At 40.3% G+C, this 11,991-nt stretch overlaps 1 protein-coding gene across 3 annotated transcripts; it reads left to right on the plus strand.

The window, feature by feature from the left end:
- Nucleotides 1-120: 120 nt before the first annotated feature.
- LOC139945014 (sphingosine-1-phosphate lyase 1-like) lies at nt 121-11,991 on the plus strand. 3 transcript variants are annotated; one of them, XM_071942242.1, is made up of 15 exons: nt 121-253; nt 1,114-1,261; nt 2,111-2,178; nt 2,541-2,691; nt 3,250-3,329; nt 3,531-3,659; nt 4,145-4,233; nt 4,677-4,785; nt 6,677-6,775; nt 7,648-7,794; nt 8,585-8,705; nt 9,416-9,533; nt 10,057-10,203; nt 10,954-11,074; nt 11,709-11,991. In XM_071942242.1, the coding sequence occupies exons 1-15, from the start codon at nt 230-232 to the stop codon at nt 11,805-11,807; spliced, it is 1,650 nt and encodes a 549-aa protein (XP_071798343.1). In that variant the 5' UTR covers nt 121-229; the 3' UTR covers nt 11,808-11,991. The 3 variants fall into 3 exon arrangements, with proteins under 3 accessions (XP_071798343.1, XP_071798345.1, XP_071798344.1); XM_071942244.1 differs by lacking the exon at nt 10,057-10,203; XM_071942243.1 differs by lacking the exon at nt 121-253 and having other exon boundaries at nt 1,129-1,410.

Here is an 11,991-nt window from a genome sequence, read left to right on the forward strand (position 1 = left end):
TTATCAACCTACCCTGCCTCACCCTACACTACCTCGCCACTGCGCCAGAACAAGTGTGACGTCAGCAGTTGAGGCAGGCCAAAAGGCTGTCGATGGAGGGCGCTGTTCTTTTGTAGTTATAAAAAGTTGTTAAAGTGCAGAGGTGGGAAGGTTATATAATCCCTGATGTCTCTCGATCCGAGTGCATGTTGTAGATTTGTACCTTTTATATGACGTAAATTCGATCGACATGGATGTTTTCGTTCAGTTAAAGGTAATGTTCAGTGTTTGTTTTGTTATTTAAGCGGTAATTTAAACGTGGAACGACCATGGACAAATGGAGGTCGACTGTCACACTGGAACTGCTGTCACGCACGTCGTCGATCGGGAACAAACTAGAGAGTGGAGGGAGGGGCGTTTTTCAGGGGAGGCGCCTGCCTTGGAGTCTTGGACACCCTTGACAATTTATGGCAGGCTAGGCGTCACCCTTGCTTTTGGTTATTGTCAAAGACCAGTCTTCTCACTTTTTATGTACATAACTTGACTTGAGGCTTGACTTAAAATTGAAACAATTCAAATATTATTTTAGTGAGAAATTATTTCTGTCTCGAAAAACTATGTTACTTCCAGAGACAAGAGGCAGGGAGCCGTGTCTCACGTTGTTGACAGTTCTCTATTGCTTTAATGCTTGTTACCACTGAAGTTTTTACGCTATCATAACAACTATTTTGAATAACTACCATAGTGTCCAGTGCCTTCAAAATAGTACTTGTGACACTGCATCGGTCACCGAGAGTGGTACAGTATGCTGGTGCCATTTATACTGATGGATAGGGGCGCCTATTGGTGTTGGCTATGTTATTGGGAATCAATTTTTTTTCTTATTACTTTAGAGTCATTTTATGATGGAAGGATTGTATTAGGAAGAGAGATGTCTGTATCCTGCCACCACTTTTTCACTCATTTTTACCTTTTTGTAATAGGCTCTAAAGGAAACTCTCATTTTAGTCTGAGTCATACTAATAATTTCAACACGAATGGCAGGATACCTGTAGTAATTTTTCCCAGTTTTGTTTTAAAAGTCAAAACTGTTTGGTGAAATCTTTATTTCAAGTTCTTTTTAACCCGCTTCAGGAAGTTGTACCTCAGTATTTGGATGGCGTTCGTTTCATCGTCAACGATCAGTGTAGTGGACGAGAAGCATGGGAGATCATCCTAGCCACGGCGATGATTGTGGTCATCCTAGGATGGCTCAGGGAGGAGCTGTTTCTTCACGAGCTCAGTGAGTTCCAACTTCGAAGCTTGGTGGAGTTGGGGAAACTTAGCAAACTCACCATACTCACTCTCTCATCTTCATCTTGACCATTGTTTGTCTTCATCTTCCAACACATTCCTTAACAATGAGGTTCACTTTCATCTCCACGTCTGAAGGTAAAAGGCAAAACACAACACTTTAAGCCCTTACATTCTCAATTCCCTCACAGTGGGTGCGTTTGTTTAGCTTCCCCGGGTCAACCCCGGTCTGCCCCCGGTGTGTTTGAATAGCTTTGACGTCATTCCAGGGGCTCAGCCGCGTCAGCCCCCAGTGCTCTGCTTGTGGGGTGGGTCACTTTGGGGCAGGCCCCAGGTACATGACATCACAATGAGAACAGTGAGTGATCATTCGTTTAGCTCTTGTCAGGGGCTCACCCGAGTGAGCACCGCGGGGTAGACCCAGGGAAGCTAAACAAACGCACCAAATATTAGTAAAGATCTAGACTTGTGGACAAGTCGTTAAATGTCTGTTGCGGTGATAGTGTTCCGAATCTCCCTGCTATTCTGGTGAGACTGCTGGCCCTGCAAGACTACTGCTCCCTTGACTACGGTCCCATTTTACGGGGAGTAGAAGTTGGCAACCAGCAGTTTGCGCGAGACTCGTGAGATCACCGCTATCAACTCGACTATCTCACCGCGTGGGACCATTAACGACTTGTCAACAAGTCTAGTAAAAATCTGGCTTAATCAAGGACACTATAGGATTTTCTTCTTGGTAAAAGGGCACCAGAAATGTAAATTTCTATTGAAATTCTGAGGTCTCGAAATCTAGAAAACTTTTGACTAAACTCTTGACCTAATGACTTCTTTTTTTCAGGTATTTTTGAGAGGACAAAACTCTCCTTATTCAGAACCATCCGAAACCTGCCCATTATTGGTCGAAAGGTAATCCCAAACTCTTTTCCTTAAATCCTGAAGTAAACTCCCCTACCCCTCCCCCCCTCCACCTCACCCGAACCAACAAAATGATGATAGTAGTAAGCTCGGGCGACTAGTGTCTAAGTCAATACTATTGATTGCATAGTCGGGTCACGGCTACCGTTTTAAAGGCTTGTTCTTTGACGAGTCCTTGTGTTTTTTAACGTGCCTCCACATTAATATTAATATTGACTGTACTTTTTTATGATCAGGCAATATATGTGGAATTAAACATTGCTTTGAAGTGAAGTGAACTAGAGAGGAACAGTTGCACTCAAAACTCCTTTAATATTAAAAGTCTGTGATTTATTTGATTTTTTTAAAAACAGATACAGGAAGAGTTGGACAAGACCAAAGCCAGTATTGCTAAGGATATGTTTCCCCTTCCGCCAGGTGTTTTCTATAACACAACGCTACCAGACAACGGTCTCAGTGATGACAAGCTCTTAACTCTCATCGAAGAAAAATATAAAAGCTTGGGTGAGTGTGTGTAGAGGGGCACTTCAATAGCACTAACAGGGTTCATGATTCAAGTGATAGAAAACTGACTGAGTAAAGTTTTAAACGATTAAGGTTTGAAAAAAGTGCTTAGAGCAGGATTCAAACCAACGGTTTTGTTGCCAGAGGAGCAGGTTGCTACCTACTCCTTGGACTGAAACGCGGTTCCCTTTCACAGTCTGTAAGGATGTAGGCATGGGGTATCATCCACTCGGAGCCTGGTTGGTGGAGCAGAATGCACGACCTTCCTAATGTTTCGAAGCAGTCCGTGCTCAGCAGCACAAGTCTGTGAGGATGTAGGTATGGTATCATCCACCAGGAGCCTGGCTGGTAGAACAGGATGCACTACCTTCCTAAGTTTTTTGCGAAACAATCCTCAAGTCCGGTATTCAACCCCACACTTTGCTGCTGACAGCAACCAGAACTCGGTTTAAGTCAGCTAGGCCTTACAGCTAGACAGCTCGACCACAAGACACCAGTTATGTAATAAAAACTTTTAAATAAAACCTGTACTTGTTTTTTTAATTGATTGACTTGTAGAAACAATTGACTGGCAGGGAGGCAGACTCTCTGGGGCTGTGTATAACTGTGGAAAGCACCATGACGAGCTTATGGCTAAGGTAAAGCTACGAGGCTCATTTGTCAGTCATACCGGCATGAACTTTGCATATTTATGTTTTTAGATATATATTTGTACCTTTGTTAAGTGACCCCTTTCAGCTACTGCTGATGATCATTTTGTTTGTAAATACCAATAAATGAAAGAAATAAATAAACTATTCACAGTGTTTACAGCTTCAAATGTTTCCATTTTCTCGTAGGTCTATGGTATGTTTGTTGGGGATAATTTACTCCACCCAGATGTGTTTCCAGGGACTCGGAAAATGGAGGCAGAAGTTGTTGCTATGTGCTGTGACTTCTTCAACGGTGGTTCAAGTGCTTGTGGAACTGTAAGTTGATATACTACTTGAAAATCCTGTGTGTTCTTATCATCTGTCACAGTCTGAGAACTTTAAGAAATGTTTGTAAAAGTAGTGTAGTGTGTCTTGAATGAGTGATACAAATGCACTGGACCAGAGTTCTAATGACTCATTAATCAGGGTGTGGGTTCGAATCCAGGCCATGACGTTTCTTCAAGCAGGATGCTGGAAGGGTTTTGATACTTTTTGTAGATCATGTGTTTTGGCCATGCCATGAATCCCTACTCACAGAGCAATGTTTTAAGGGAAGTGCCGTAAATTGGTTGTACATGTTATAATAACGTTCTTTTCAGAACCACCCCAACTCATTTAGAGATTGTTATTACATGGTGTTACCGCAAACTCTTCTATATCTTATTTCCACCATGCGGAGTTTCAAATCCTACTTAACTTTCGTCTCACTGTAAAACTTATGTTCATGTTTTTTGTTTGTAAAATCCATTTATTTGATTCAGATGACGTCGGGAGGCACAGAGAGTATCTTGATGGCATGCAAGGCATACAGAGAGCGAGCCTACAAGCTAGGGATCAAGAATCCAGAAATGTGAGCCTATCTTAAAACTATATAATTTGGTTTGCGGTAGCACCATGTGTGTATCTACTTGCAAGGTAGAGTTTGTTCTTAACAGAACTGTCTTGCCATTGCCGCGAAGTAGATTTGGGGATTTCGGGAGAAAAGAGAGCTTTTTACTTTAAAAAGAAAATCGGCCGGGACTACTACTTTAAAGGGTCTAGTCTAGTTTACAGATGAATTACAGTTTCTTGATTAGTGAAATTCCTAAGCGATGTTTGTAGGAGGGAGATTGGCCGTTGCCAGCTTGGTTTTTATATCCCCTTTTGGGAGTTTGCTGGGTTCCTTTGTTGGTAAGATAATCTAAACGACGCTATGAAAAGTAAGCTTTTGGATAGAAGTTACACCTTTTTTTTTCTTGAAGACGTTTTAATTGCCAAAAAAATAAATTTTGTTTGTTCTTTTCTTCTTTCTAGCCTTGCCCCCCGAAGTGCCCACGCTGGTTTCCCAAAGGCCGCCAAGTATTTCAAGATGCGTTACATCGAAGTGCCCATGGACCCAGAAACAAAGCTAGTTAATGTCAGGGTAAGTAATAATAATAATAGTAATAACATAAAATTTATAAGGCGCACAGTATCTGGAATGGTACCATTCAAAGGCGCCGGATGCTAGCAAGCAGACATATTGAACAGATGAGTTTTGAGGTTGTGTTTGAATGTAGATAGATTAGGTGTGTCCCTCAGCTCATCTGGCAAGGAATTCCAGAGACGCGGTGCTCAGCTGGAAAAGCCACGGTCTCCGTAACTTGCCAGACGAGTTTTGGGAACGTAGAGTATGTGTGATGATGATGACGATCTAAGGCCTGGTCTGATGTTACTTTAAAGGCAGTGTAAACTTCCGTTATCAAGTTCACTAGAGCCGGACTTGAACTTTCCACCTCAGGATCAATGTGCTTGCGTTCTTCCAGCTGAACTATCTAGCCCTGATAATGGTGGGTCTCCCTATTTTGTCAAAACTTTTTTTCTGGGGGTGCAAGTCATGCACTGCAATACACTGAACCCTTAAAGGCAGTGGACACAATTGGTAATTGTCAAAGACTAGCCTTCACAGTTGGTGTTTCTCAATATATGCATAAAATAACAAACCTGTGAAGATTTGAGCTCAATCGGTCATCGAACTTGCGAGATAATAATGAAAGAAAAAACCACCCTTGTCACACGAAGTTGTGTGCGTTTAGATGGTTGATTTCGAGACCTCAAGTTCTTAACCTGAGGTCTCGAAATCAAATTTGTGGAAAATTACTTCTTTCTCGAAAACTATGGCACTTCAGAGGGAGCCGTTTCTCACAATGTTTTATACCATCAACCTCTCCCCATTACTCGTCACCAAGAAAGGTTTTATGCTAATAAATATTTTGAGTAATTACCAATACTGCCTTTAAGCTCCAGCTCATTGCGTATTGACCAATCACAACCATTGCACAACCAAAAGTCCGACGCTATGTAGTCCGACATGTGTGTGCATATGCTTGGCACGCGCGGCAGAGTTGTTCAGAATGGCATTGGAGAGGTGCACACGTTTTTGCTGACACGTGCGCCGTGGGAAGAGCCTAATGGATCGGTCTATTGAATGACTGTAAAGAAGAAACATCAATACTTAGTTTCCTTAAAGGCAGTGGACACTATTGGTAATTACTCAAAATAATTATTAGCATAAAACCTTTCTTGGTGACGAGTAATGGGGAGAGGTTGATGTTATAAAACATTGTGAGAAACGGCACCCTCTGAAGTGCCATAGTTTTCGAGAAAGAAGTAATTTTCGACGAATTTGATTTTGAGACCTCAGATTTAGAATGTGAGGTTTCGAAATCAACCACCTAAACGCACACAACTTCGTGTGACAAGGGTGTTTTTTCTTTCATTATTATCTCGCAAGTTCGATGACCGATTGAGCTCAAATTTTCACGGGTTTGTTATTTTATGCATATGTTGAGATACACTAGTTAACTGTGAAGCCTAGTCTTTGACAGTTACCAATAGTGTCCACTGCCTTTAATGGGATTTAAGGCACTGCATTCTGAGGTATCAATACTTGGTTTGTGGTAACACCATGTGTGTATCTACTTGCTGGGTATATTATGTTCTTTTGAAAACTTGTCTTGCTTACTTAATAATAATAATAATAACCCGTTTTTATATAGCGCTTTTCACACCCGGAGGGCGTCCCAAAGCGCTTCACATTATTACCCCTGGTCACTGGGCCTTAAACCACTCCTTAAACCATCTCAACTCCCTGGTGGGGAGTATGCAGCCTGTGCAACATTAATATGCGCTACTCGGCTAAATCAATCACAAGAACCATCTTTGCCCTCACAGGTACCCATTTACCCCTGGGTGGAGAGAAGCAATTATAGTTAAGTGTCTTGCTCAGGGACACAAGTGTCACGACCGGGATTTTTATTTTGTTCATCCCGCAGGCGATGAGAAAGAAAATATCTAAGAACACCTGTATGCTTGTAGTCTCAGCTCCATCCTTCCCCTACGGTGTGGTTGAACAAGTAGAAGAAATCGCTGAGGTAAGTATTTCAAACAAATTGTCAATTCTAAACATCATTTTGTAGCAATCTTGGGCCAAGTTTCGCAAAGCACAGATTATAGAAGAGTTTGCAGTAACACCATGTAATTACATGGTGTTAAACGGAGTTAATCCAACAATTCTTTTCAGAACCACCCCAACTCTTTTAGAGAAAGTCATTACATGGTGTGACCGCAAACTCTTATTTCCACCATGCAAAGTTTCAAATCCTACTTAAAGCACAGAGTGTCAATAACTTTCATATTGATTTTTATTGTGACATCACGTTTTGCTTTTCATCTGATCAGCTGATTTCCTCTCTTTTTTTTCAAAACAGTGCCATAGAAAACTGAAAAACACTATACAAAGGTTTTGTTTGATCGGCCATTTCCTCTTTTTTTTGCAAAAAGAAAGTTGCATGTCAGTTCAATTGTGTCATAATCACGGCTCACGAGACCTGAATCTGTGATGAGTGATTTCTGTGTGTGATTTGGTGGAACACAAAAGGCTCTCTGGCCACCTGTATCATAAAAACTTACTTGGTAACGAGCGATTGAGAGCTGTTGACAGTTAAAAAGAACATTGTGAAAAACAGCTCCCTCTGAAGCCATGTAGTTTTGAGAAAGAGGTTATTTCTCACTGAAGTATTAAAAGACTTCAGGCCTAAAGCCTGTTTTGTGCAACAATGGTGTATTTCCCTAGTTATTCTCTTGCAACTTCAATTACCAATCAAGTACAAATGTTCACAGATTTGTTAATTATACATTTGTTTGGATCATACTGGTCTTTGACAATTACCATTTACCAATTAGGTGTCGAGTGTCTATAAATGTAGTTTAATCTGTGTGCGCATTGATCTCCTTCTTTACCCAGCTTGGGACGCGATATAACATACCCGTCCATGTGGATGCCTGTATGGGTGGCTTCATCATCCCTTTTGCTAAACGAGCTGGACTTGATCTTCCACGTGTTGATTTCTCCATTGACGGTGTGACGAGCATCTCGGCTGATGCCCACAAGGTGAGATGTCAAAGTTTATCAGACTTTACCTCCTCACCAACAATTCAGGACCTTTTTGGGGTATCTCGACCGAGCGATCTAGTTCATAGGATGCAGGCTCTGGTGTCGTCAGCAGCAGAGTGTGGGTTTGAATCCCAGTCATGACACTTGTGCCCTGGAGCAAGGCACTTAACCATAATTGCTTTGTAAATAATAATAATAATATCGAAGTCTTATATAGCGCACGTATCTACCAAACAAGGTACTCAAGGCGCTGAGTATATACAAACTTTCAGAAAGATAGGTTATTGCAGTGATGAATTCTGAGACCCAATTATTTAGCACCTTATAAGGGTTTACAAGGTGCTACGGCGCATTAAGCAGCCACAACCAGGAACACCGGGGCGAACCCCTTCTCTTTTCGACAAGTGCACTGGGTTCTTTTACATGCGTTACACAACACATGGGACCAACGGCTTTACGTCCCATCCGAAGGACGATAGTTACAAAGGTAGTACATTCTGCTCTACCAACTAGGCTCCTAGTGGATGGTACCCTTGCCTACATCCTAACGGACTGTGAAGGGGGCTATACCGGTTTCAGCCCTAGTTGTAGGTGGCAACGTGCCCTGGTGACAGTTGATTTGGTCGATATCCCAAATCAGATAGTTGTAGCCCTCACCTTGAAGTAGTTGCCGGCCATGTGATGAAAAGCAATATTTCATAAAAAATATAAAACTAAATACAAAGAAAAAAGGAGGAACTATTAGGCAATCCAGTATAAACAGAGAATTTTGTTTTTTATATTTCAGTATGGTCTGGCACCCAAAGGTTCATCACTTGTTTTGTACAAGAATACTGAATATCGACTGGGACAGTTCTACGTGAACACTGACTGGTGTGGTGGTATCTACGCATCACCAGCTGTTGGCGGTTAGTTACATTTTTATAAAAATAATAATGGTGGCTTCTTATATAGTGCTCTTATCCATCACTCATGGATGCTGAAGCAATTTTAACATTTAGTATTTTCCTGCAAGGTTACTGTGGGACTATGATTAAATTATGAGACCTACTCCTTTTACATAACACCATGTAATGTTGTTGATGTCGTTGAAGAAGTCCGTGTCCGTGTCGTTGTCGTCGTCGTCATCATCACCGATTTAGTTTTAGTTGTCGTTGTCGGTGTCGGTAAGCGTGGAATCCCCTGTCCCGTAAAAACTGTTTCTTTGCTTACGAAAAGTTTTAAAAAGGGGTAAAAAAGCATAGCGCTTTACACTTATTCATTCATTCATTCATTCTATTTTCACATCATTGCAAATTAATGAGAAACAATACCTACAAATCGATCAGACTAAACAAATATGTAGACAATGGTAGAAGCAAGAAGCAAGCTTGTCAAGTGTAAACCCCCTCAATTATAATATGTGTGCTCCAAGTTAAATCTACTTACAGCACAACAAAATAAACGCAAAAACAAAAATTGTAAGCTATTAAAATGAGTACCAAAAATTATTTTTGTATAAACAAAAACACAATGAACAAATATGTAAGCCAAAGCAAGCAAACATAATTAGTAATCCCATGAAACAAACGGACAAAAACAAACCAAGCAAAAATAACGCAAACAATTAATTAACTAGGTACAAGATCTGGTGCAATCATCGCGACGTGTTGGGCCACTATGATGTCTGTTGGTGTAGACGGTTACATGGAAAACGCTGTGAAGATCATTCAAACGAGGGCCTACATAGAAGAACAGTAAGTAACCACTGATTATTTTAGTGTTACTTTTGCTTATTAATTAAATGAAATCTGTGTTTTTGTTTTGACAAAGATATCTGAAATTTTCATTTCTTTTTGAGATGCTTTCAGAGCAAATGTTTATGTCCATGCAGAAAGAATAAGCTTCTCAGATTCAAAATTTGTGGCATAAAATCTTTTTACTTAACAACATTCTTCGTAGTGAAATGTTTCTCAAAATGCTTTATACTATCAAACTATGCTGTAGGCTAATCAAAGGTTTGTATTGGCATTAATTTTAGAAGTGATAACCAAACAAATACCTTCATTTAATGATGTACCTCGAACTGTTTTTGAATTACAGTTAATATTTCTAGATAACCACATTACTTCCAGTGAAATGTTTCTCAAAATGCTTTTTACTAATCAAACGCTACTCTAAGCTTCTAACCAAAGTTTTTTTTTAATTACAATTTTTTTGTAACAGTGATTACCAAACATATACCTTCCATTAAATACTGTTATTTTTATTTTATTTCAGAGTAAGAGAAATCCCAGGTCTATTCGTCTATGGCAAGCCAGACGTCAATATCCTCTCTATTGGCTCTAAATGTTTTGATATCTACCGTTTGGGCTCGGCGTTAACCAAGGCTGGATGGCATATGTTTACGGTACAATACCCATCAGGGTGAGTGAGGGCCTTTATTATAATAAAAATGTGTCGTGGCTGAGTGGATAAGAGAACTGAACTCAAGCTCTGGTGTTCTAGTCAGCCAGGTGTGGGTTCGAGTCCTATTTGTGACACATTGTGTCCTTGCTTCGTCCTTTGGATGGGACCTAATGCACTTAAGAGAACCGACTGCCTTCATAGTAATATAAATGTGTCAGGGCCGAGTGGATAAGAACAGCGAACTCAAGCTCTGGTGTTTCTGATCAAGTGGGTGTAGGTCCGAGTCCAATTTGTTACACTTATGTCCTTAATCAACACACTTGGCCATTATTGCTTCATCCTTTTCAACGGGATATAAAACCCTTTGTCCCATGTGTTGTGGTATACACGAAAGAGAGCCCAATGCACTTTCAATGGCGTCGTCATCAAGGTCCAGACAGCCTGAAATCTGTGACGAGTGAACTCGGGGTGATTTGGTGGAAAAGACAAGTGGTTAGATGTAGTTTGCTCTGTGTGCAACCCCAACAAATTATTTTAGTGAAAGCCCATGCAATCAGGTAGAGGCTGAAAACCCAATTCACATAGTGACCCCCCCCCCACCCATTGTGATTCGAACCAGAGTCCTAGAGGTGGAAGGCAAGTACAGCTACCACTAGGCTAACTCGACCAACCAATTATGTTTTGCATCGGGTTATATGAACATTGATATTAATAATGCTAAACTGATATTTCGTTGATAATTAATTTGGGGTTTCGTCTTATTTGCAGAGTTAATTTTGTCGTCACCAAGATGCATACAGGACCAGGTATTGCAGATGCCTTTTTATCATCCTTGAAGGATTGCACCTCGGAGATTATGAAAGATCCCAAAGCAAAAGCAGAAGGCATTGTAAGTAGATGTCCCTTTTGTATTGCTTTTAAGACATGCGGCATGGTTGGGTGTCAATGTATGAAGAAAGATCATCTGTTTTTTTGTGACCAAATTAAAAAAAAAACTATAGAGGCTACTCTTTTTAGTCAAGTATTTCAATAAATGGATTGTCTTTTAAACCTTCATTTTTTTCTCTCTTTACCACGTGTACTGTGTTCTGGGTGTCTTCTTAGCTTAGGTTTACATTTCCATTATTGAACATGATATAATATGCTATGGGCATGGTTTGTATGAAGTGCCATAGGCACATTTGTGGATTCGTGTGCTTTGTAAGTTTTCTTTATTATAAGTTTTAATTTTTACAAAGGGTTGTTGTTTGCCCAAAATTATTTATGCGGGTCAGGCAGCCTTTCAGGGCTGCACCGTATCTTTTGAATAGTCTTCCTGTGCTTTTCTGTACACTGTTTTTAGTCTGTTAAAAAATTCAATTGTTTGAAGCTGCTTATCTATTATCTGCTTATTTGTAATCTATCTTTCACACAAGTTGTATTCTTTATTTTCTTTATGCGCTTAGAGGTTCTTGCATTAGCCATGTTTTTATTTTGATTATTATTATGGTCACTATTGTAATCAAGTTTGTTTTGTCTTGTAGGCCGCTGTGTATGGGATGGCGGAGAGCATTCCAGATCGCTCCATGGTGGAGGAGTTCGTACAGGGTTATCTTGAAGCGTATTACAGCACCAAGACTTAGAACAACGGTAGCAACGATGGCAGATGTAAGCTTAGTTGAGTTCCTGCGCCAGGAGTGTCACCTGTGACAGACATGGTGCATTATACATTTCCTATATTATTATTATAAATCTCTACACCAAGCCTTTTTTACTTCAGCAAATGGAAATCAAATCAGATCAATTATTTTTTTTTTTTTTTTCAGA

Source organism: Asterias amurensis, chromosome 12 (genome assembly GCF_032118995.1).
Source record: "Asterias amurensis chromosome 12, ASM3211899v1".
NCBI lineage: Eukaryota > Metazoa > Echinodermata > Asteroidea > Forcipulatida > Asteriidae > Asterias > Asterias amurensis.